At 42.4% G+C, this 26,573-nt stretch overlaps 1 protein-coding gene across 1 annotated transcript in view; it reads left to right on the forward strand.

Annotated features, from left to right (window-relative positions):
* LOC147441892 (uncharacterized) overlaps positions 1-24,335 on the forward strand; it is a 76,258-nt gene extending 51,923 nt beyond the window's left edge. The window contains exons 4-9 of the mRNA XM_086528289.1: positions 5,969-6,017; positions 22,368-22,470; positions 22,550-22,645; positions 22,733-22,807; positions 22,896-22,965; positions 23,826-24,335. Coding sequence (XP_086384415.1) covers positions 5,969-6,017; positions 22,368-22,470; positions 22,550-22,645; positions 22,733-22,807; positions 22,896-22,965; positions 23,826-23,915 — 483 coding nt within the window. The 3' untranslated portion in view covers positions 23,916-24,335. The remainder of the gene's footprint in view (positions 1-5,968; positions 6,018-22,367; positions 22,471-22,549; positions 22,646-22,732; positions 22,808-22,895; positions 22,966-23,825) is intronic.
* Positions 24,336-26,573: the final 2,238 nt, after the last annotated feature.

A 26,573-nucleotide genomic window follows, 5' to 3' on the forward strand; every position in this document is an offset into this window, starting at 1 on the left:
GGCCTCACTTCTCAGAGCATCTGGACGCAGAGTCTGAGAGTGAATCCCGACCCACTCTCTTGTACTTTGAACTGATTAATACAAAAAGAAATACCGAAAGGGGCGCGAGTCTTTGGGGCCAATATCTCTAGGCACGGAACTCCGTCGGGCCAGTGCAAATCTATTGTGATCTGTGAATCGTTTTGAAGTGGTTATTTGGTGCTGTCGCGGTTGATTCTTGACTTGGAGTGTCCAAGTCTGTTACATACGGACCCCCGCATAATGCGTTGGCAGGCTGACGTGGCCAAATGTACAGAATTACGGAAATTGCGATGCAGAATACGTTGTCAGTGTTGATGTGGCGTTTCCATTACAGTTTTCGGCTAATTGCCTTGGCTGAATTAGTGGGCAACTTTTGGGAGATTTGCTTTTGAATTAAAAGCTTTTTAGCCTAATGCTTTTGGGGCTCTGCTTTTGGGCATCCCTTGTACCTTTAAATAAGTGGGCAGGGCCTCACTTCTTAGGGCATCTAGACGTAGAGTCTGAGAGTGAGCACCTACCCGGTCTCTTGTACTTTGAACACAGATTAATACAAAAAGAAATACCGAAAGATGCGCCAATCTTTGGGGCCAATACCTCTGGGCACGGAACTACTCCGGGCCGTGTCGATTTTGTAAACTGTTCTGAAGTGAATCTTTGTTGTGTCGCGGTAGAATTTTGACTTGGGGTGTCCAAGTTTGTTACACATTCTGCGTTCTGCACAACATTTGCTGATTTGAATTTAAAGAAGCATCTACATTGCCTCATTTTTACAAGTCACTTTAGCCTTCAGCTTAGGATATTTCTTGATGAGATGATCATTTGCTTTAAAGTAATTACAATTCATCTTCTTGCCCTTATCACCAGAATTTAAAACCTATTGTTGTTTAAAGAAGCAGTAGTTGCGAGGGTAGGCCTACTACTTGCATAAGCATTCGAGGTGGGCAAGAGTGGTATTCTTTATGGATGTGTGGGTAGAGCTGCCAAGGGACTAGAGTCGATGTTCAACTCCATGCTCCTGTATGCATGTTCCTTTCTCCTATTACATGTTGTCTGCACACAAATAACAAGAGCTTCCAAAAACATTAATTTTACATATGCTGGAATTTTGCAGAAACTCTAATTTCCTTTTGAAATTCCTAATTTTTTAAACGTGTCGGAATGAAAATCCGTTCACGTCAATGTGTAGGTCTCATTGAGAGGATCAACTTTGCCTTCTGTTGCATATCCAAATTCTCACGCATTGAAGAGATCTTTAAAGGTCTCCGTAACACAGAAAAGCGTCAAAAAGCATGTTTTTTGTGCTTTTTAGGGCAAAAACGAACTCTTGTCTCTTCTGCTTCTCGTTCTCTTCTTTTTTTTTTTTTTTCATCCCACTCCATAGCTTCCATCTATAGGTTTTGTAGGATCGGTTTCTCTCTTGAAAAAGAAAAAGAAGAGAAGTTTTTTTGTAGAGTCATTATGTGCTTTGTTCATGTTGTTAGGTTCATGCTTTGATTTGTAGAGGGCAAGGAAGCAAGCTGAGCCCTGATATCACTATAATCACTTCCGCCGAGTGATCAGACGGATGAACAGAGATAACTGTAATCTACACACTTGGCAACGCTTTTAGTACTTCAAAACAATTGTAAAGCGAGAGAGAATCCATGCGAGACAGGAGTGGCGGAGCTCCACTGTTACATGCTTGGACACTCCAAGCGAGAAATCAAATAGCAACACACGAACAGAAACTTTAAAATCATCGAATTTTACTAAGAGAGAGAGAGTGTGTGGGCACAGCATGTCGGAGTTCCACGCCCAGAAGCATTGGTGCCAAAGAATGGTGCCCCTTTCGGTATTTCTTCATTACTCAGAGTAAAGTACAATTCCCGAGGGTCCTTTGCTCTCAGACTCTGCGTCCAAATGCTCTGCAGATTGAGAGGTCCAAGGGCTCTTTTATTCTTACAAGGGATGTCCAAAAACAGAGCCTCAAAAGCATCAAATCAAAAGCACTTTAACCCAAAAGCATTTGATCGCAATAGCTAGCGCTAAAGCTACCACATCATCAACCCAATGCAAATTACATAATCCGTACAACTTGCCACGTTGTAGAAAAACATCCCAAAATCTCTCGCAATAAGTATCCAAAGTATTTGCCTTGGCCATCTGTAGATGATTCCAGGTAATCACATCACGTTTGTACTCGAGTGAGCCACGAGGAAATAAAAAGTCTTTTAAACTTTAGCCACTTTGTCGATGCTTCTTTTCGTAACAGAAGAGTGGACCATCATGTTCGTGCATTTCCTTTCAAGTAGGTGTTGCCCTTTTAATCTTGGAGTGCTTTGAATAGCGCCCTCAAGAAAAGCTATGTCAAACTATTGAATAAAAGCAAGGGCCTTGTGAACATCTCGAAAGCCTGAAAAAGTATCAAATTTTACTGCTTGTCCACCGTTCTTGAATTCTTTGGTCTTCTTGCTCTTATCTTCAAGAAAGTCGTATTGATTGGCACTATAAAAGTGCTTCCTCTTAGAATAAAACATCTGGTTACCAGAGTCGAACTCTCAAAAGAGGATGAATCCTCGTCAGAACTGTTAGAAAGTTTTCGAGATTTGCAGTGGGATCTGCTTTTCTTGGCCTTCTTCTTGTTCTTTCCGTGTCTTTGGTTCTTTTGTCGTTTCTTGCCCTTTTTGTCCTCATCACTGGGATCAGAAGAGGATGAGGACGAGTTGGACACACCCTCGAAGCGTACACGCTTCTTGGCTTTTCGTACATTTGCAAACGAAGGCTGTTTACCCAAATAACGAGGGTAGTCTGCTCCCTGCTCCGTTGCTGCGTCTCTTTGGAGGCTTTGTGGTCTTGAATATTTGGTTAACTCGTCGTTCGATTACATCATCAAGTTCATGTTCAATGTACATCGGCGGGGACATGTGGTTTCTTCAATGCAGACTTTAATGGTGAATCGATGGCCATATGTCATAGGGAATGCATCTCATCAATCGGGTGCTGGGTCAAAAATTTCGTGTACTGGGGATCCTTAGAGACCTGTAGCATGTGCTTAGGTTGATGCTGCATCTCCATTTGTTCATATTCCATAGGCCATGGAGGCCCTTCTTAATTTCTCGTACTTTCACCCAATCCGGAATTGTCGGGTGGGTTCGTCCGATTCTTGCGGGATTCGTCATGTGTAATCTGGGGTTCTTTATGGCTTATGCCCTGTAAGACAAAGCAATAAAGATGGGAACGCGCCCGATGTGCGATGTAGTAAGGGTGGGAGTAGCTAATAAGTCCAAGGTCGGGGCACGAAGATTCTTCAATAGAATTTCTAGTAAACTTTGGAGGACCAGTATGCTTTGAGAAAAGAACACACCTGAAGCTCTGATACCATTGTTACAGACCTGGATGCCCCAAGTCGTAAATCTCGCATGACACGCGAGAGAATCACTTAAAATACTTCACAATTTTAAAGAAATTAGAGGAGACGGCCCGGCGTAGTTCCGTGCCCAGAGGTACTTACCATTTTTGTCCATTGCCTCCTCATTCTAGGTGCAAGGTGGAGTAATTGGGGCCAAGTTATCTTCGGGCCCTGCATTAACACATTTTCGATATTTATTTTTGTATTAGTGCTTGATCAAAGTTGCATCTCTTACGGGCTTTTTTTGCTCAGAAGCTCATCAGCTAAGTGAGGGCCTAGGGTTCATATTTAAAGACCCTTGGCCTCAAAATCAAAATCAATTACACGAAAAGCTGCCAACTCAAAAACTATTGGCCCAAAAAGCAACCCACGAAAATTGTGGAAATCAGCATAGCCTGCCACGTGGCATGTGGGTGCAAAACACAGAGGTTCGTGCTGTTGCCACGTCAGCATAACGCAATCTGCGGGTGATCATGCCACGTCATCACTTTGTGACATTGTATCCACAAAACCCGAACCCGGTCTTCACAAAACCCAATCTTACATGTACAACCCGGCACAATGTACCGAATGTCCTTTGCAACAAGGAGATGTTGCATCATGTATGCGCAAAGCGGGCAATTGTCTCCATCCAGTTTGTCCGCAGGAGACAACATGCGGAAAATGTCATTGTTGTCAGCCATGGTCAATGACTACACTTGATGCAAAAATTGCTTACGTGGTAAGAGAGATGCGACAAGACCGTGATTGGGCACTACCAACTTATGGAGCAATGGTCGAGGGGCCTAAAATCCTAAAGTCAAAATCTTTAGCTCTGGAGCTGATTTTGTCATGGAACGGGCATGCCATGCCAACGGCAAAGAATAGACTGAACAAACTTTTAGCTCTTCAATAACAACTGAACTGAAAGAGAGAGAGAGAGAACACATGACACGGAGTGGCGGAATTCCACCCCAAAGAGTACTGACCCCAAACCTTGGCGCCCCTTTCAGTATTTCTTTATATTACTGGAATTCAATACAATGCCGGTACTCGCGCTCTGCACATTCACCCTGAAGAGTGTGAGAGACTGAGCCTTTGCACTTATTTAAAGGCCCTTGGCCTTGCCTGAAAAGCTTGAAACTCAAAAGCAAGTGGCTCAAAAGCTGGCGCCCAAAAACAAGCAAAGTGTTTTGCGGAAATCCGTACAATTGCCACGTGGCACTACGAGCGGGAATTGCGGAAATCCGTACAGTTGCCACGTCAAGATGTCACCGTAAAATCCAAGATTCCGTACAGTTTTGGCACGTCATCAACCTTTACGCAGGTGAGCGTGCGCGTGTGGTCTTGCATTATTTTTATGCCTTTAGGTTCCCTAGACCCCATTGCATGGGGTCCCATAAGTTGGTGGGAACTCTTTAAAAATAGGCCACTCAACCAGACTTTGCAAGTTGGTGAAACTTCTTCTGCTGTTTCTACCGCTTCAAGGGTTTAGGCTTCTTGGTCGAGATCTGCAGGTTGGCTCTGTTCTTCATTGTCTTGACATGTCATCAGTTTGTGATAGATTTCCTTAAATCAAGATGACTGGCTGACGTGGCACTCCTGTATTGTTTTTTGCGTTTGGTGTTGCTGACATGTGGCGTTGCTGTACGGATGTTTCCGCGAATTGCGCTGACATGACACATAGCAATTGTACGGATTTTTGCGAATCGTGCTTGTTGATTTGGGGCAATTTTAGCGCTAGCTTGTTGGGACCAGATGTGTCACTGGGACGGGCACCACGTGCCAACGGAAAAGAACAGATTGACCAACTTTAAGCACTTTAAATAACATCTGAACTTAAAGAGATGCACGAGGCACGAAACGGGGAGTGTCGGAGTTCCACCGCGAGAGAGCATTGGCTCCAAACCTTGGCTCCCCTTTCGGTATTTTCTTTTATTGCTCGAACAAGGTACAACGTCGGTACTCCATCCTCTGCACCTTCACACTGAAGCATACCAGAGAATGAGCCCTTGGCTCATATTTAAAGGCCCTTGGCCTCTCAAAAGTAGTTACATGAAAAGCTTCATCTGGCTCAAAAGCTGTCAGCATAAACTGTGGAAATCTGTACAATCGGCCATGTCAGCTGTCAATGCATTTTACGGACGTCCGTACAGTCGACAAGGTGGCACTGCAGCCCAAAACGCGAGCGTCCGTACAACTGCCACGTTATCATGCTCCACTCAAATACAACACACGAATATAATTGAATTTTTACGCTTCAGCTTGAGAACAAACAGTATTCACGACACGGAGTGGCAGAGTTCCACTTCTAACTTATTTTTATATCAATGAATCATAAGAGTACAATTACTTAGGGTAATTGAAATTTTGGTTTTTAAACTTTCAGGAACAGTGCATGGTGAAAAAATTTCTATGATTGACATCTTTGTCATTACCTATTAGGTTGATTGTGAAGTTTAGGGTATGAAACATTTGTAGAACTCTATGCTTTGTTTGCTAGATTTTATTGAAAAGAATCTCTGAGCAATTACTTTAACATTGCTTGTCATTGTTGTTTCTCATTTGTCTACTTTGTAGGTGAATGCTGCCAATACTCGTATGCTTGGAGGGGGTGGGGTTGATGGAGGTAGACTTTTGATTCTTCTTAGTAAACTTTTATGTGCGCAAATTCAAATGTTTTGTCACCATTTTACTTTTGAGAATTAGCAGTTAATTTGCTCACATATAATTCTACTGAGAATAGCGCCAAAACTGACTATTTCAATTATCTTACATAATACCAGCTTTTCTAGATAGCCACCCCTCTCACGCATCCATCTAGGTAGCCAATTGTTGTCCATTGGAAAAGGTGAATAGGAATCAGGATGATGAACGGGGCTGCCACCAGTGACTGATTGTGGACATCCACATGGACTTGAACAACTTGACTTGGATCTCACTCCAAATCTGCCACGAACATTGGACAACCCCTTCGCGCTCGTAGATCTCTATCTATGGGGTCCAAGAAGAAGAGTTGATGATTAGGTAGCTACCCACTCTCCCTCAATCAGCCTTGCGAAGGAAAGGGGATGAGAGAGAGAGAGAGAGAGAGAGAGAGAGAGAGAGAGAGAGAGAGAGAGAGAGAGAGAGAGAGAGAGAGAGAGAAGAACAAGAAGAAGAAGAGAATTTTAACGTTGTAGGAAACTATCCCAAGAGACCTCAATGATCTATCCGACAAGAGTTGAACTCAAGACTTGTTATTCAAGAGGGAAATGGCATAACCTGTCACAAACGGGAGCACATAACAATATAGAATATACTCGGGCGGATAGATAGAATTCATCACTTAATACTGAAGCCAAAGGATATAGAGAGAAATAAATAGAGAGAGAGAGATAGAGAGTGAGAAGATCGACATAGTACTAGGGACTAGAAGATGGGTTGGTCCCCCTCGTAATAGTATCTTTGTTACTGAGGAGAAATCTATATAAGCACTTGAACCGAACGTATTACCACGTTCGCTCTAGAATAAGAATTGATGGTTCCTAGCAGCCTCGGCTTCCTATTCCCAGGGCATAGCCCTATTCCAAGGAACTTCAGTTCCTTATTCCGAATCCTAGAGAATCAAGGTTCTCGCCAGACTCAGGGCATGGTATCCCTACAACTCTTTTCCGACTCTGATTCTTGATTCCTCTTCTTGCAGAACAACTCTACTTTCCTGGACGCGAAGTCCTTTCCTTGGGAATCTCTACTTCCGGATCACACCTCGAGAATCTTACCTCTCTCAGATCCATGGCTCTACTTCCCAAACTCGGGTACGCTGATCTGGCTCTAGTTCCTCAGAGCGCTTTTCTCGTGCAGAGGCTCATGCCTTCCTTTGCTCCTACTCCCTCGTGAAGAGGAAGTACACCTGCAAACAAACACTCAGAGATCATAACATGAAAAAGCAACTCGGTTCCCGAAAAAGCAATTCCCCGGAAGAGAGATTGTCACAGAGAATTCTTTCTTCCAAGCCTACACACAAAAGAAGTGTGCTCTCGGGTCCCTTCTTGTAAATCAGCCCTGTCTACGACGTTTATGGGCTGAAAACAGAGAAAAAACAGCAGCTTGTCGCAATGGAAACTCTCTCCGCAGGCACTTCTTCGCGATGGAACTTGCGCACTAGGTCTTGGCGACATCTGGTACACTCCAGGGAGCCACGAGCAGCACCAGCGGCTGAAATCTGCAGCAGCCTCCCCTTCTTGCTAGCAATGCAGCCCTTTCGTACCTTCTTTGCATTGGCTGTTGCCCCCTTTAAAAAAACATTAGGGCTGGCTCATTTTGGCGAAAGGGGGGCGCCCAATTTTCTAGTGTTTTATTTATAATGTGGCTGCCCATTTATTAAGTGGGTGGCCGGCCTCCTTAAAAAAATGGTATAAACCTTTTTTAAAAACTCAATAAAACCTTATATGTTGAAAACAATGTTTGCACCATGCTTCTCAGGCGTCCTTGCATGCAACCACATGCACAGATGCAATGCAAACATAGACTTCCTCGCGGGAGAGCATCTGCTTTCTCGAAAAGCAACTTGCTTTCTCAGAAAGCAATTGTATTTTCCTCAAAGTTTCCTTTGAACCCATCTTCATTCAAGTGCTTGCTCATCCTTGTGCACAAATCTAACACAGTTCGGAATTTCCTCTCGGCTATGGAATATTCCCTTTTTGATGCCCATGTCACCCACCTTGTGACGCATTGAGAAAACCCTTACCTAGTCCTTTCCTACCGACCTTACAGTACAATCTCCTTCACGATGCTCTGTCACCCATCCGATGTGACACATCAAAAGTACCCGTTCCTGGTGTCCTTACAGATATTCCCATTCACAGTGCTCTTGTTATTACTTCTAAATGACACACTAGAAATATCTGTACTCGGATGTTTCCAGTGAGAAAAACCCTCTCACTTAAAATTCCAATAATTCATTTAGATTTATTTTCTATCAGATAAAGCCAATTTAGCAACATAACCAATCGACCACACTTGGGTGATAGAAAAGTTATACCATTTTCCTTTTTTTATTCACACTCTCACACACCCACACCCACATATACACCCGAGAAGAAGAGAATCGTCACAAAATGATGACGTGGTTGCAGACATGCCGAAATTCACGCTGACATGTTGACATGGTGGACAATACGGATTTCCGTGATTCGCGTTGACAATTGATGACGTGGCAGTGTACAGATTTCTGCAAATTAGATGGCTATTGTTCTGGCTGTTTTTGGACCAAGTTGCTTTTGGGATTATTTGCTTTTAAGTTTAAAAGCTTTTGGGGCTTTTCTTTTGGGGCATCCCTTGTAAGAATAAATAGGCCCAAGGGGCATCACTCTTTAGAGCATCTGGACGTAGAGTCTGAGAGGAGAGGACCCCTCGGGTGTTGTACTTTGCTCAAGCATTTATATAATAAAGAAATACCGAAAGAGACGCCAGCTTTTGGGGCCAATACCTCTGGGCATGGAACTACGCGGGGCTGTGTTGAGACAAATTTTGAAGTTGTGAAGTAATTCTCTCGTGTCATGTCAGATTCTCGTCTTGGGCTGCCCAAGCCTATGACAGTGATATCAGAGCATCAGGCGTGTGCTTTTTTTAAAGCATAACGGTCCTATCAAAGAGCAGACAAGGCACTTGGGTACTTCGGAAATTGTTATTGAAGAATCTTTGTGTCTCGACCCCAAACTTATTAGCCACTTCCACCCTTACTTCATTGCGCATCAAGCGCGCTCGTGTCTTCATCGCTCGGTCTTACAGGGCACAAGCCATAAAGAATCCCAAATTACACATAGGTTCTCGTGGAGAATCTTACAGAGATAACACCTTTCAGCGGGAAGGCAAAGAAAGGTTGAAATCTGGTGCCGGAATTGAAGAACCGAATGAAGAATAGGACAAATTTTCGGCAAGGAAGTTTGCCAGAAGACCTTAAAAAACCTCTTCAACGGTTGAAAATTTGGATATGCGACAGAAGGCAAAGTTGATCCTCTCAACAAGCTCTACGCATTGATACGAATAGATCTTATATCCAACGACTTTGGAAAATTAGGGGTTTTACAAAAAATTCTCGTATGTGTGGAATTAATGTTTTTTGAAGCTCTTGTTATCTGTGTTTAGATGATTACTAGGAGCAAGGAACATGCATATGAAAGCATTTGGAAGCATGGAGACGGATATTGACTCTTTTGCAACGAGGTGAACCATTTGCTTGAAAGTTTATCTGTTTTGCATGTGAAATCGAGGATGACATGGCAAGGAATTCGCATCTGAAAGCAATCAAAAGCAACGACAGCTCATGAATGAATCTATTGATTCAAGATAAAACTGATAAATTTTGTTTAGAAATTTGAATGTTGAATGATGATGAATGATTCTAGTGCATCAAGATTCCCATATGAATGAGATAACTGGATACTGTGGTGAGCACATCAAGAGTTCCTGCGGGATGAGATGGCTACACAGGGATCTAGGTGCATCAAGACTTCTGGACGGATGTGACTAGATGATTGTAACACTGAACTAAATGTGTGATTTGTGAACTACATGGAAATTCCCCAAGATGAATCTGATTTATGTATGGAATCAATGTTTTGTAGAGAACTTGCTATTTGTGTGCAGATAACAGGTGAAATCGAGAATGAGATGATGACGAATTCGGAGCAATGACAACTCCAAAATGAACGTGATAACGAAAAGAATCGTGAATTTGTATCATGAATGATTCAATGAAACTGTCGTGAGCTCATCAAGAGTTCTTGCGGGATGATTGGTCACACAGTTAGAACTGAATGATTGAACCACTCAATTCAGTATTAACTCGGTGTGATGGATTGGGATCCTCCGAAACGATTACTCGCACATGACAATGCTCGAGTACGGACGGAATGATTGACCAAATGACTGCAGCATTTTGGTCTCGAGAAATCTATGGACATGATCGCAATATGGGATTAGTTACTCGGACATTAGTGAGATCCGGGGTGGATTCAGATGCAATTACTAAATACGTGCCAGGAATCACGGTCCTAGGTCAGATTGAACTCCCTAGACATGATCGCAATATGGGATTAGCTAATCCAACATCAGTGAGGTCCGATGCAGATCTAGATGCAATTGCTAAATACGTAGGAATAATGGTCATAGACTCTATGTGATGTGATGTGGCTGTCGTCTTTGTAGTGCTTGATTTGTGTCGTCTAGTGCGTCGGTACTTAGAGTCAGTATCTAAATAATTGGTTTATAGCTTATGTCTGATTTTGCAGTCATAATCAAGGGCGATTACAATTCTTTCAAGAGGGGGGTATGTTACAAAATGATGACGAGGCATGACCACCCGCGGACGGAGGTGATGACATGGCAACAAGACATACGGAAATTCACGCTGACATGCTGAAGTGGCAAACAATGCTCAATTAATCTTCTCTTTCCTTTCCTGGTGAGGCAGTATCTGTTCCAGAACGAGTATTTCCTCGCTCTCTTCCCCTTCAAGTTGCTCCTCAGGATCCTTGTCGATTGGCACCTGAGCCTTGAAATTTTTCAATAGACTCACATGAAAAGCATAGCGAATCTTCCAAGTTTTTGAAGGATACATCATCTATCTTCTCTTGAATCTGGAAAGGGCCATAGTCATTCTTAGCTTTGGAAAAAGCCGCTCCTTTCCTTTTTGTTTCCTTAGGCTTGCCTTCTCAAACCGTAAGAGCTCCCAAATCATCTTCCTTCAGCTGCAAGTCGCATCGAATCTTGTCGGCTTCCCTCTTATGCCGTGCTTGAAACTTCTCAAGAGCCTTGTGCACTTTGAGAAAAGCAGTATCCAAATCCAGATCATACTGATTTGCTTCATTAATCTTATCCTGGTTCTGGGGAATTCTCTAATCTACCAGTTGATCCCTTTTTTCCTTTCTTTCCTTGTGCCCTGGGACCTGTGGGTAGCATCTTTCTCTTCCCCTGTCCATTGGCACGTCACTCTCAATCATCAGAACCCTAAGACGTATTATTATCTGATCCCCTTTCTCTGGAATCCTTTGATGAACCTGTATTTGGTTCCCTCATATTGTCAGAACCCTTTGATTCTCCAGAATCGTGTGATGAGCTGTCATCCGGTTTCCTTTGATTCATTCTTTTCAATCTAACGGACTCTTGCTTTGTTGAGGTGGATACTATCTTGTCCGTAAGATAAGTCAATGAGTCGGCATGCGTTCCAAATGGTTCCTTAGCATGTTGCATAAGTCCCTGAATAAAGTCGGACTTCTGATTTAGATTACAGTCTCAAATCTCTTTTAGCAAACCACAGCAAAACCGCTCAATCTAGTCTTTCAAAGTAATATCCCGAGACGAAGACACTAGCAAATAAGCATCCCAAAACCTCTGGCAATAGTTTATCCAATGTATCTTTTTCAGTCATTTTCAAGTCATGCCAAGCCGTGATGGCATCTCTTGCATATTCATCTGATATCCAAGTTGATGTGAAAAATAATTTTAACCACGTCGCACGTGCTTCTCCGCGTACAACAAAGTAGATCACCATGCTTGCATAGTTTCTTTCAAGTAAGATGCCATGTTTCGCACCCCGGAGTGTTCTGTGAACCGTTCTCTAGAGAAGGCGACATAAAACCGTGGTCGAAACTCAAGGGCTCGATGGGTGTTCCGGTAGCCTGAAAACGTCTCAAACCTGACGGCTTGACCCCCTTCCTTGAACTCCTTGGTAGGTAGTCTTGTTGATCTGGTCACTGTCAAAAGAGGAGGGGGTCTCCTCCTCTGAACTACTAGATGGCCTTCCATGCCTTCTAGAATTTTTCAAAAATCTGCTTGGAACAAATCTTATCTTTGGTGCCTTATGTGTTGTTGTCAGCAAACTCCACCAAGGGCAAATACTTTTCCTCATTAAGTCTTTTGATCCAAAATGTACGACTTCAACAAATTTAAAATCATTGAATTGGCTATCTCAAATTGCCCATCTGTCTTCGGGTGAAACGAGGACGAGAACTGCAACCAATGTTTTGCTAGATTGCCCTCCAAAACAAACTAGCAAACCGAGGATCTCTGTTCAAAGCAATGGACTTAGGGATGCCATATATTTGGCAAATCTGTGAGACAAACAACTCGCCAAATGATCGGGCTTCACTGTCTTCTTTATCGTAAAGAAATGAGCATGCTTATTGAATCTGTTGATGACTGTCCAAATGCCATCATACCTACTTTGAGTCGTGGGGAGATCAAAGATGAAATCCATAGCAATGCTTTCCCAGGGGCAGGTGGGAATGGGTAAAAGGCTGTAAAAGTTCGAGTGCCTTATACCTGTAAAACTTGACAATTTGGGCCTTGGCATACTAAACAATTGGGAATAATGTCATCCACATCCTTTTTAAGCCTCAGTCAATAGAAGTAATGCTCCACACCACCCTTCAAGGTGGTATCTATGTTGCGGTGGCCTGTAAAAGTCGGACAATAGCTTTCTGTTAAGACCTTTTTCCTCAAGGCTATGTAACTCACAACATCGTTTTCTGCGTCAAGTAGCCATCCCGTATGGAATAGCCTGAAAGTGTCCCCCCCATTCTGTATGTTGGTTTAAAAAAAATTGTCAGCAAAGTCAGGATCAGTGGCTTATTGATCACCAACCATATCCTTGACGCTTCTGTGATGAATCACAAAATAGCCAGAACCAAGAACTTCCGAGACAACGCATTTATCACAAAATAGCCAGAACCAAGGGCTTCCGAGACAACGCATTTGCCACAAAGTTTTTGTGTCCGTAAACATGGACTATCGGAAAGTGAAATTGTGACAATATGTTAGCCCACCGCATCTGCTTTTCCGAAAGCTGCTTCTGCGACAATAATGAATAAGTAGCGTAAATTGTGGTGATCTGTAAAGACTGTAAAGTCAGTTCCGAGAAGATAGTAAGATAGTTTCGCCATTGCGTAAGAGCATTAATAACTGCCAAAGCTCTTTCTCATAAATCTGTGCAACCATTTCAGGACGTAAAAATATATTGCTCTCATAAGCAATTACAACGCCTTCTTGCATCAAGATTGCTCCCAATCTGCGACCACAAGCATCACAGTAAATGGTTTTTGCAAGGCTGGTAAGGCCAACACTGGTCCGGTAGTCAACTATTCTTTGAGTGTCTCAAAGGCTGGATTCTCTGTCGGTCCCCAAGTTTTATAAAAAAACTCCTTTCCGAGTCAGCATATGCAAAGGAGAAGATATCTCTGCAAATTTCTGGATGAACCTTCGATAATATGAGCACAATCCCAGATAAGCGTCGAACCTCATGAGCATTCTTTAAATCAGGCCAATAACGAATAGTCTCAATTTTGGCTGGGTCCATCTTTACCCCTACTGCTGAGACGATATTTCCCAGGAAGTGTATATTAGGGAAGAAAAATTCGCTCTTTTTCGCATTTATAACCAATTTATGCTTCCGCAGTGCCTGTAAAACTCTCTGAAAATCCCATAAGTCGTCCCGAAAGCGACGGACATCTCCAAGAGCAATTCAGATTTGATGATAACCACTCTTCATATCAATTTAGCAAGTAGAACCTTGAAGTCTATCGAGTATATCATGGATCCTCGTAATGTGGAAATGTGTTATGGTTCATTGTTTCTTTATTTTGGCCTCGGCTAAGGTGGCCGGTTCGGTGGTGTACTACCAGGAATCAATCATGTGATCTTCAGGACGTGAAGGAGGCAACTCGCCTGGTACGTCCTCAGAGAAACAGTCAGCCTTAGCTTGCAGAAAATCTTGTCGTTCCTTTTCGAGGTCAAACATATTCGACCTTTCAGTTCTTTTTTTTTTCCCCCATCAAGTACAATCTCTTTGCCCTTCTCATTCGTCAAAGTCGCTTTCTTTGTCTGATAGTCAACCCCGTTGTTGTTCTTGTGGTACCAAGGGATTCCTAAAGGCATGATATGAAAGTCCTAGTGCCCTAAATACCCTTGACAATTGCAAACAAAGTTTGCCAATGACAGGTGTAATGGCAACATCCCGTCTGGGTGCCCCAAGTCGAGCCGCCAATGAAGTTGGCCTTGAAGGGGGCTTCTTGATCTTTCACTTTGCCCCATGTGCGGCAAAGTTTTGTGCTTTCATTCATCTGATTCGGGTCGATCCCCACGCAATGTGGTACCGGTCCTACTTTCATCTTTTTTTTCTGCGTTTGATTGATGCTCTATAACTTTCTGGCTTATCTTTTGGTGGTCCTCTGGTTCGACTTATGTTCAAGAGTTCTATCCGGCTCTTCCTGCGAGCACAGGTTTCGCTTTTCTGCACTCGTCTGTCCTTTCAACTTTCCTCCCGACCTAAGAGGAGAAGCAATGGCCTCACGCTATCTCAAGTAAATCTCATCAATCAGGTAATCCTTCAGGTGTTTCGCAAGTCTCGGGTCTTTGGAGTACTTGATCAATCTTTTCAGACACTTGTCAACCCGCAATTGATGTTGTTCTATTCTCTGGCAAAGTTTTCCACCAAGAATCTGTCCAAATCTTCATTCTTTTCTTCAATTCCCGCGCCGGATTTCAACTTTTCTTTTGCTTGCCCACCTAAACGTATTATCTCTGTCAGATTCTTCGAGAGAACCGGTCACAAATTGCTTCGTGTCAAGCCATTGAAGAACTGAGCTGACTTGCAAATCTCGCCCGAGGGGCCTAAACTCTAAATGAAGAAGCAGAAGCAACAAAGAAGTTTTACCAATTTGCAAAGTCTTACCGAGTGGACTATTTTTAAAGAGAAGTTCTCGCCAACTTATGGGACCCCGTCAGATGGGGCCCAAGTAACCCAAAGACATTAAAAGAAAGCAGTACGGACGCTCCGCAAATTGTGCTAACATGATGACTTGGCAGCCTGTACAAAGTTCCGCGATTTGCGTTGCTAACATGGCAACCTGTACGGATTTTCGCGATTTGCGTTGCTAACGTGGGAGTTGTACGGATTTCCGTAGATCGCACTAGTAGCTTTTGGCCATCTGCTTTTGGACTAGATGCTTTTCAGTTTGAACGCTTTTCATGTAAACTGCTTTTCATAGGCAAAGGGCCTTTAAATAAGAAGGTACAGAGCGCGAGTATCAGCATTGTATTGAGTTCAAGTAATATAAAGAAATACCGAAAGGGGCGCCAAGGTTTAGGGCCAATACTCTCTGGGTGGAATTCCGCCACTCAGTGTCGCGTGTCGTCTCTCCCTTCAATCGAGTTGTGATTGAAGTGCTAAAAGTCTGTTCAATGTGTTCTTTTCTATTGGACAGTGGTGTGAGAGCATCAGGCGTGTGCTTATCTGAAAGCATACCGGTCCTACAAAGAGCAGACAGAGCAAACCGAAGACTACTTGAATCTTATTTGAAGTATCTTCGGGTCTCGACCTTGGACTTACTAGCCACTCCCTTACTTCATCGCGCATTGGGCGCGCTCCCATCTTCACCGCTCACGTCTTGCAAGGCATAAGCCAAAAAGATCACTTGCAAGAGAAGGATCCAAGATTTGTTTTTCGAGCTGTTGTTTTTCTCAGATGCAGTGTCATGCAAATGTTTATGTATATAGCTACCAAGCCGCACACTCCAAGGACATGGCAAGCTTTCAAGAAAAATTTTGCCCGAAGTTATATGGTTTCTGACTTCTTCCTTTGGAGTGCAACTTTTGATATCCTAAAATGCTTGCCATGGAAACCCTAGCAGATTATAACTTGAAATTTCTCGACATCTCTCAGTAGGTGTCTCTTTTCGAGCTAAACCTTGGAGGTCCAATGTGATTGCCAGGCCTTGGGACTACCATCACGCCACAAGAACATTGCTTGTCAAGGCTTGTTTCGATTATTTAAGAGTTTGTGGATCATGTTGCGGTCGGCTACGACCTTATGAAAGGAACCTAACCCTAATTTTTGGTGCAGGTTTCAGGATGGAAAGTCAGTCGACTTGAGATTGCATTTTAAGTTTGAAATTTGTTTGAGAACTTGTTTGGTGATCCTGTTTGGAATTTGTTTAAAATAGATGGTATCGGTTTTGAGCCTGTCTTGGTGCTGATTTGAAATGTTTGACTCTGGTTTTAATATTGGTTTCAATGATTGGTGATTTTACTCCCGGGTAGAGTAGTAACAAATGATGTTTGAGAATGCTTGCTCATTCATATTCATGGCCCGGATCCTTGTGGTTATTTGCGGGGGGAGTATTGAATGTTTGAAAAATGTTGTTTTTACTCATGGCCGGGATCCTTGTGGTTATTTACGGGGGAAGTATTAAGAAGTCTGAGCAGTGGTTACTCTCAGCACCTCCAAACGATGCAGGCTGCGATCTGGGGGGAGTTTGGTTGTAAAAGGCCACTATATCTCATGGCCCGAACCTTTTTAGGTTATTTGCGTGAGGAGTGATGAGGGAGTCGTTGAACAGCTCATGGCTCGGACTTGGATGGTTATTTGGGGGGGGGGGGGGGTGATTTCATCGGTGACTTTATGTTTCTATGTCTTGTAACATGCATATGTGAGCATTTGTGTTGCATTGTGATGTGCCAACCAGTGAATATTCCTAATTGGATGAGATTGCTTGGGTATGTAATTTTAGTGCATCAAGACACCGGTGGAAGATCAGTGCGGTCTGGGTGTGATGGCTAATTTTACTACACTAGAATATCAAGAGTTCTGATCTGGACGAAAGGAGAAGCCAACTCCTTAACAAAAAAATTGAGAAAATTGATTTTCCCTCTGAATGTCACTCCAAAATTTTTGAGCTAACTTGAGTTGTTTTGCAGATATGCTGTAATCGCGGACAATTACTTTCTTTCAAGAAGGGGGGATGTCACAACTTGTTGACGTGTCAAGCCACTGAAGAACGGAGCCGACTTGCAGATCCCGGCCGAGGGGCCTGAACCCTAAGTGAAGAAGCAAAAGCAACAAAAGAAGTTTTACCGACTTGCAAAGTCTTGCCGAGTGGACTATTTTTAAAGAGAAGTTCTCGCCAACTTATGGGACCCCATCAGATAGGGCCCAAGTAACCCAAAGACATTAAAATAAAGTAGTACGGACGATGGCAAATTGTGCTGACATGCTGACTTGGCAGCCTGTACGGATTTCCGCGATTTGCGTTGCTGATGTGGCAACTTGTACAGAATTTCGCGATTTGCCTTGTTGACGTGGGAGTTGTACGGATTTTCATAAATCGTACTGGCTGCTTTTGGGCATCTGCTTTTGGACTAGATTCTTTGTAGTTTGAAGGCTTTTCATGTAAATTGCTTTTCATAGGCCAAGGGCCTTTAAATAAGTGCAGAGGGCTCAATCTCTGGCACTCTTCAGTAAGAAGGTGTAGAGCGCGAGTATCGGCATTGTACCAAGTTCAAGTAATATAAAGAAATACCGAAAGGGGCGCTAAGGTTTGGGGCCAGTACTCTCTGGGGTGGAATTCCGCCACTCTGTGTCGCGTGTCGTCTCTCCCTTTTAGTTCAGTTGTTATTGAAGTGCTAAAAGTTTGTTCAGTCTGTTCTTTTTTGTTGGCACGTGGTGCCCGTCTTGTGACAGAACCCATGAGTAATCTGGAATTCTTTATGGCTTATGCAGCGATGAAGACAGGAGCGCACCCGATGCGCGATGTACGAAGGGTGGGAGTTGCTAATAAGTCCGGGATCGGGACACAAAGATTCTTTCACAGAAAAAAATGTGTGCGTTGCAAAAGGATCGGATCCTCTGTAGAAGAAGAGTCTTTTTGTGCTCTGATACCACTGTAACAGACTTAAACACTCCAAGCGAGAAATCAATAGCAACACACAAACAGAAACTTCATAATCACTGAACTTTAATAGAAGGAGAGAGAGAGAGAGAGTCGACACAGTCCGGCGTAGTGCCGTGCCCAAAGGTATTGGCCCCAAAGTGTGGCGCCCCTTTCAGTATTTCTTTTTCATTAATCATTGCAATGTACAACTCCCGAGGGACCTCTGCTCTCAAACTCTGTGTCCAGATGCCTTGCAGAGTGAGGCCCTAGGGGCTCTTATAAAGTTTTTAAGGGATGCCAAAAGGAGAGCCCCAAAAGTAGTTAAAAGAATCTTGTCCAAAAAGCAATCAATGCGATTAGCGAAAATCCGTACAGCCTACCACATCAGCAGCTAGCATCGCAAAACGCGAAAATCCGTATTGTCTGCCACGTCAACATGTCAACGCAAATTCCAGAAAATCTGTACAGCTGTCCACGTCAGCTTGTCCGTACAACACTACTACGTCATCATTTTCTGTCCGCGGGTGGTCATGCCAGAGTCATCGATTTGTGACACACTCTCATGTGAGTCGATTGAGTGCATGTTGAAAGACGAAATGATTGCAGCATTTCGGTCTTGAGGATCCAGATGCGATGGGCATGACAACAATAAGAATTAGTCAATCCGGACATCACTAAGATATGGGATAGATTTAGATGTGATTGCTAAACATGTTGCCGATAGATCACGGTCCAATATCTCGATGGACTTTCTGTGATGTGATTTGAATGTTCAGTGACTCGTCTTTGTGCAAGTGCTGGATTTGTGTTGTCTAGTGAGTCAGTACTTAGAGTCAGCGTCTACTAAACTAGTTTGTAGCTTGTGTCTGATTTTGCAGACGTAATCGAGGGCGATTACAATTCTTTCAAGAGGGAGTGAAGTCACAAAGTTATAGAGGGAGGTCCAACCCCTAGAGAAAGATACAGATGATGTTTTACCAACTTGCAGAACCCTTTCGAGGGGCCTAAAATAAAGATTTTTAAAGCCTATAAGCTGTACCAACTTATGGTACCCCATCCGACGGGGCCCAAGGGACAAACGAGACTTTTAATTGCATAAGGGTGCTAGCGTAGCAGAGCTGTACGGACAGCCGCCAAATCGCGATGACTGTTGGCGTGGCACCTGTACGGATTACGGTGATTTGCCTTGCCAGCTTTTTTGGCGCTAGATTTTTGGTCCAAGATGATTTTGAAGTGATTGCTTTTGGGGCTGTGCTTTTGAGGCATCCCTTGTAAAACTAAAAGAGCCCTTGGAGCCTCACTCTGCAGAGCAAGTGGACGCAGAGTCTGAGAGCAGAGGTTTCTCGGGAGTTGTTCTTTGCAATGATTAATGCTAAAGAAATGCCGAAAGGGACGCAAGACTATGGGGCCAATACATCTGGGCACGGAACTATACTTGGCCGTGTCAACTCTCTCTCTCTCTCTCTCTGTCTCTCTCTCTCTCTCTCTCTCTCTCTCTCTCTCTCTCTCTCTCAAAGTTCAGTGATTTTCAAGTTTCTGTTCGTGTGTTGCTATTGATTTCTCGCTTGGAATATCCAAGCCTGTTACAGTTTCAAATTTGATGTGTGTCCGTTTCTGCTGGATGTTTCTTCCCGATTCACCTTGAGAGTGGGGTGATCTTCTCTCAAGTGGTGTTCTAGACAGATGCAAAGGAGTTACAGTTTAACTCTCAGTTCCGATGAAGTTCCTTCAGATACAGTTTTCAGTTCATCATTCTCTATGGTGGTTGGTGTAGTTCTTTGGTTCTTCATCATCGGACATATACTTCCGTAGTAGCCTCGGTTGTCCCTTTTCCTTTGACTTTTGTAGCAGCTTGGAGTTTTGGCATGTGGTATATGATCGGAGGTACAGATTTCCCACTCTTTTATCAAGGGTGGGGCACTTCAGAGTTAGGAAGTGATCCGGATACCCTTAGTTTATGCGCTTACTGTCAGTTGATGCATACTCTTAGAGCGGTTAGTAGCAGCAGATGTTGGTTGTGCGACTTGTGAGTCGGTTGGCTTGATGAGATTCTTAATAGAGTTGGATTTACTTTGAACGGACAACTTTATACTTCCCGAACGTCTTTGGAGGGTAGTGGTTGGATGCTATATTGGCCCTGTACTATTCCACCTCAGAGTTCTGTAGCAGATATCCTCGTCCACAAAAGTTCAAAACCCCCTTTCGAGTTGCAGATTGCTCACTCTAGCTCCCTGGTCCGACTTCTTTTCTAGGAGTTGAGAGGGGGTGTCAGAGTTCAGGCATCTCTCTGGATTCGTCCAATCGGTCGTGGTTTCTCCTAGGGATAGGTGCTGTAAGGATTCTAGTTACTAAATTCATGATTAAGACTCAAGAAACTTAAACTTGACTTAGAGATAAGACTTAGAAGACTCTGTGTTTAATTGATTGATTGAATGCTTTGTGTTACAAGGGCATTCTTATATAGAAAGTGAAGAGACACGATGAAAAGAAATGACCATAGGTCAAGAGACATGACTCTAGACCAATAGTCGTGTCCTTCTTCTGTAGAGTCGTGACCCTTCGCCGTAAAGGTGCAGCCATTCGCTGAAGAGGCACAGCTATTCGCCGAACAGGTGTGACTCTTGGGCGAAGGGACTCATCCTTTGGAGAATCGGGGATCTCAGATCTGGTGCGTCTTCGTATCTACAAAAAAGAATCAAGCAAGAAGGTAATACCAAGACAAAGAATAAGTCACAATCGTGACATTCCCTCCCATTTAAAATAAAACCCAAGGTAGTTGTAGAAACTCCGGGAGAAGAAAAATATATTTTTGCTTGCTTCTGCATCCAAAGCTATAACTGTTAAGTCCCATGTCATGGCACTATCATTAACCATAACGATTTTACCAAATTGAAAACTGATGATATCTACAACTTGATTAGTGCCTTTGTCAAAGTTATTTGTAACTTCGAGCTTTATCCAATGAAAGATTGAATCTTTATCTGCTTTGAGTGAAATTATTGGTAAACTGACTTGAGTTTTCTGTTGAATGATGACCACTGTTGGAAATCTGTAAGATATTCCATTGGTTTATTAAGCACAGTAAAATCCTCCTGAAGGGATGTCCTAGACTGAAACAGAGTAGTGTTTGGAGGTATATCCATCTGTAAAGGTTTATCAATAGAACAAGTTGTGTCCAAAGATTCAATTGCAGCGACTAAAGTCGTTCTACAAGAGTCTGACTTATCCTTTGCACTGCTGAAGGTGAGGATTGGTATCTTCAAGTTTGAAAAATTATCATTCACCATTGCATTTGGTATCTGTTCAGAGAGAAAGACTTTATTCTGCAAGGGCGGTGACAAGGCGAATTTTCCTGCTTGGATCACAGCCGAAGAAAGGGTTATGTGCCTGTTGCTTGTCACACAAGAACCAGAATCTTTTGAATCTTCAGCTTTCTCAGCGGGTATTAAGGCGTCCAATTGAGAAGGAGAGGTTGAGGGAGTTGTTGCCTCTTAGACCTATGAAGAATCCTCTTGCACAAGGAAAGGATCAATAAATCTTGAACTTTACCACCATCAGACAAGAAAGATTTAAATGTAGGGCATGGCTTGCGAGGGGAAACTTGTCCAATGTCGTGGCATTCTTGATCGAGTACTCGACTAGGGTTGGATATATGTGCCACTAAGTAAGCCCATCTTGATATCGTTGATTTCTTTTTAAAATGAGATCCTTTGGAAGCTTCATGTTATTGCTTCTGTTGCTGACGATTCCAATAATAAGTAGGTTGCTTCGAATTGTAACATCTCCAAGAATATTCATGCTGAGACTTTTGCTGCTCGCACGAAGGTATTTTGTGTCCAGTTGTCTCTGAGAAACCATGCTTTGGGTGAGAAAATTTTGGTTGGAATTTTTTTGGTTTAAGTGGTTCTTTTTGGTCGACCATTGAAGCTTCAAAAGAAGATGGCGGAGAAGTAGCATGGGTCCTCTGACAAGCAATAGGGTGTCTTCGGGAAGAGATTTGCGTCTGCATCTGCTCCAAGCGATGGACATTGAACACCCATTTAGACAGATTCCTGGACTAGTTTTCCTCTCCTATGACGTGCCTTGGCTCCAATCATAGTTCTCTTGCCTAACGGCTGATCTGTAGCTGCTACTTGACAAATGTCAAACACAATTCATTCATCACATACGAAGTTTGTACCTAGAACCTGTAGGTAAAATGTTGCGTCTCTTTGTGGCTGTTTCCTTAGGAAGAAATTAACCTATTATAATTTTATTGTATGAATAAATCTATGTTTTTTTTCTGGCAGCAATACATCGGGCAGCAGGATCTGCTTTGTATGATGCATGTTTGGAGCTACCTTTGGTAGGAAAGAACATTCGGTGCCGGACAGGAGATGCGGTTATCACAAAGTAAGAACTTTTTCCTGAGAGTGGAGTGTCCGGACAATGACATGCAGGCGATGATACTTCTGTGTCTTTAATTTTGAAGGGGATTTAGGTTGCCTGTTTCAAAGATCATCCATACTGTTGGGCCAGTGTACGACAATGATGAGAAATCTGGACCTTTGCTTGAAAGTTCTTACAAGTTAGACTCTGATCATTGACGTTTATATTATTGCATTAATAATTAGTTTGGTTGTAACCTTCATTCCTTTTGGAGTGGTTTTTGCAGGAGTTCTCTTGTCCTTGCAGAAAAAAGTGGTGTAAAATATCTTGCTTTTCCAGCTATTTCCTGTGGTATCTATGGGTAAGGAGCTCTTCTGCATCTAATAAATTTTGTTCTTATCAGGGTCGCAATAGGTCCTCTGAGCTGGTTGTATGTCCTTTTTTCACAGGTACCCATATGACAAGGCAGCAGAAATTGCCTTGGATACTGTCAGTAAATATTCATCTGGCATGAAGGAGGTGTGCTATAACACTATAGATAACAGAGCTATCTTTGATGTCTTTTGATTGCGCACACACTGTCACCGCAGAGGGAGGCTATTTTTTTCCCTTGGAGGATGGTGTGCACAAATGCATGACCACAACCAGTGCAGCGTCTGGGGGACTTGACTTACAATTTGGAGATTTGAGAGCACATTTTTAGGTCAACTTGTGAATGACTAGAAATCCTATAATCTGAGAGCACGTGTCACTTTCATGTTCATTTTAAGTAGATTAGAAATTCTTTTAGGGCCTACATAGCCTTTTTAGATCCTTCAATTCCAACTAGCAAGTACAAACTGCCTTGCTATTAGTATAATCAGTGTTAATTTTTGAAGTAAGCTTCTGGTCCTTTCAACCATTTTGGTTGCAACCCCTTCTGGATGATCAAATGTGAACCAGTTCGTCCTTGTTCTAAAGAAGTTTTATTAAATGAGCCCTTCCAATGACAAAAAGCTTTTTCTGGCCTAACATGAGCACCTTCTGCCTACACTTTCCGTTTCCTGATTGAATCCTCTATAAAGGGATGTTTTCCGCAAGGGAATAGTCTTGTAACAAAAAGATGCAAGAGCTGAGCTTTCAGGTTTTCGGCGAATACTGGTGTCAGGCACATTAATAGGGGCGATGTTTAATGTGTTTTTTTATGAGTCGAGGGTTCTAGCCTGGTCTTGTAGGCTTTTTTTGTTTGGCTCTTATCGTTAAGGCAGCACTTTTCCAAAATAGGGGTAGAATGTAGTCATTTGCGTAGTAAGCGAGAGTTTCCTTAGTTATTCTTGAATTTTTCTGCAGTGAACAAAATATTTTTCTGCAGTGACATTTTGAGTTGAAAACTGGTGCAGGTACATTTTGTTCTGTTTGAGGAGGGATCATGGGTTGAATGGCTGGAGAGAGCGAGCAAAAGCTTTGGAAGACTGGAGGAGGAACTATGATGTGTCACCAGCGATTGTAAACAGATTGAGTAAGTTTCTGTGAAGTTACGATTTTGAAGCACGGACACTGACACATCCAACATACCTCTGACACTGCCTCATTGATATAAACAAAAAGCTGTAGTCAATATAGTATGTACATGGTCATTGTCTCCTAGAAAGTTGCATTTTGCACACATATTGGAGTGAGTGCGACAAGCTCCAGAAGTTGTGAAGACATGCAGCATCCTCCTTGAGAGCAGAGAATATATTTGAGCTTTTTCCATTCTTTGATCTTGGGCAGAAGTACATCGATAGAGAGACCTGTATACAATGCTGACTTGATTTTGTAGCCACCATACAAAGTCTTTGGAGTGCTCTCATAACTCTCAAGAGATCTTGTATTTACACTGAAAATTGCTCAAGGGGGGTTTATGGTCGTATAGTTTGTGTATGAATGAAGGTTGCATGCTGCTAAGCCTAATGGTGTTCAACTTTGTGTTCAGAATAACAGGGCCAATGGTTGTACATTATCTTCCCTTTGGGAGGATGTCAGGTTATGTTAATGGCCATTGTTTATTGATGTCACTCCTTGGAAGAGTGCCAGTGGATATCAGAAGTATCGCTAAGTCTGCACTACCACCACTTGTTGCATCTTTGGAGCTTTGTCAATTGAATTTCAACCTTGGTAGTGGGATATATATAGGTTGAAATTCAATGCATGAAGAATTGTGCATTATCATAAACACAGTTGTGTGTGGGCAATTAATCTTAGATATATGTGACTCAATTCATTGAGTCCTTAGGCTTGGCCTTTTGGTTGTGTAGCCCCTTTTTGCCACCAAGTTTGCTTGTGTTCGTGGTATTTCTCAATCTTCAATATTTGTCTAGGCAAAGTTGTAAAAGTATTACTTCTCTATCTGGTGGCAGTGCGCATGAAAGTGGGCTATGTTCACAATTGGTGGGAGATAGCTCAGGTGCCCATCATAATGGCTGAGACATAACATAAGTTGTTTCGGAGAATCAATCGTATGAGAAATATGGTTGCCTTTGTGCTCTTTGTATTGCGAGGCCGACGGTGCACATACTCCATATAATTGATCTGATGAGGCTGTTTGATGATGAAATATGGTTGTGCGGGCTATTGCCTATGCTTCTAAGCTCCCACTTGGTGCATGTGCCCATGAGAAGTATGTATGATGATATGAATTCCTTACATATTGCCTATTCCATGTGATAAAGAGTCCAAAAGTATTCCTAAGGGGAGGGTTGTTGGGGATAGGCTATGGCCTATACCTCTCATCTTCCCACTTGGTGCATGTGCCTGTGAGGAGTATGTTTGTGAATATGAATTTATTACTCATTCCTTATTCCATGTGCTAATGTCTTAAAGCATCCCTAAAGAGGGGGAAGTTTTTGTGACTTCTAGATTTGTCACTATGTATGTCACCCCTAGATGCCTATTAAATTTCAGAATAAACATTTGAGACTTTCCTTGAGATGGTCATAAAGTTTAGAAAATCCAAAGAATCTTTTCAGTAAACTCAAAATTCGTTTCTAGACATCAACAAACTAAAAACTTAATAGAACATTTTGTCTATGCAAAGTTTGAAGTTTTCATTTTGAGAACATGCCTATTGTAACCATCGATTACAATGCTTCAAGACTTCCATTTTGCAAGCTATAATGCAGGTTAATTTTTTTTGCTAAGATTTGTGGCAAATATGGACCATGTTGGTGGATATGGATGGTGTGATAGGTTGATGAGATTCTATGAGTGGTGAGAGTTGAGGCAAGGCATAAGAGTTTCTCATGTGGGGTTGCTTTTGAGGAAGCTCACTATGTCTCTTTTGCTGTTTATTCTTTTGAGGTGTTTTGTCTCATCATACGTGAAGTATCAAAATCCCTAAATAGGCTATAAAAGCGATAAAACTTGGCCAGAAATTAGTTGACACCACAATATGCGCACCAAGATCCTAAAGAAAATAGCACCACGAGCAATTATGCACAGCATACACAACATGATTATGAAAAAAGAGTTTTAGGTTTGGTTTTTATATCTTTTTAGCAAGTGCTAGAAATGGCCCTTTTTATGTGCTTGCATATAAAAAGCTTTGAAGAATTAGGCGTTCATTTAGAGTATCAGGCAAAGGCAAGGAATAATGCTATTAAAAGGACAAACTTTTCCTTCTCATTGGAAGGAAAATCTAGTATATATTTATTTTTTCATAAATTACTCTCTAAAATACTCAAAATCTCGTGCTGAACATGCGGTCATGAAGCTTAAAAAGTCTATACAATTTTTTGACTTGAGGGTTGCAGGTTTGCATCTAATCACAAGATGTCTACTTTGGCATGCTTGGAATGAACAAGGTAATTTGTTGAGACTTGGAAATGTATTGATGTAAAAACCTCACTTTTACTAGTTACAAAATTCAGTTTGGGTATGCATTACACACAACTTTGGTATATAAATCTGATATGTTGGTTCCTTTTTTTTCCAATTCCTCCAAAATAGGTTGTGAGCTTGGAAGTTTCATGGTATTTTTATATTTACCGTTGTTGCTAATCAAATGTACATAAATTCACATCGACATTGTTGTACATTATGACTATGCATTAGACAAACCTTGGTGGCCATATGCTGTCTCAGCCTTTTAACAAAATACGCTCCTTTTT

Source organism: Adiantum capillus-veneris, chromosome 14 (assembly GCF_014529385.1).
Source record: "Adiantum capillus-veneris isolate H3 chromosome 14, ASM1452938v2, whole genome shotgun sequence".
NCBI classification, from domain to species: Eukaryota; Viridiplantae; Streptophyta; class Polypodiopsida; order Polypodiales; family Pteridaceae; genus Adiantum; species Adiantum capillus-veneris.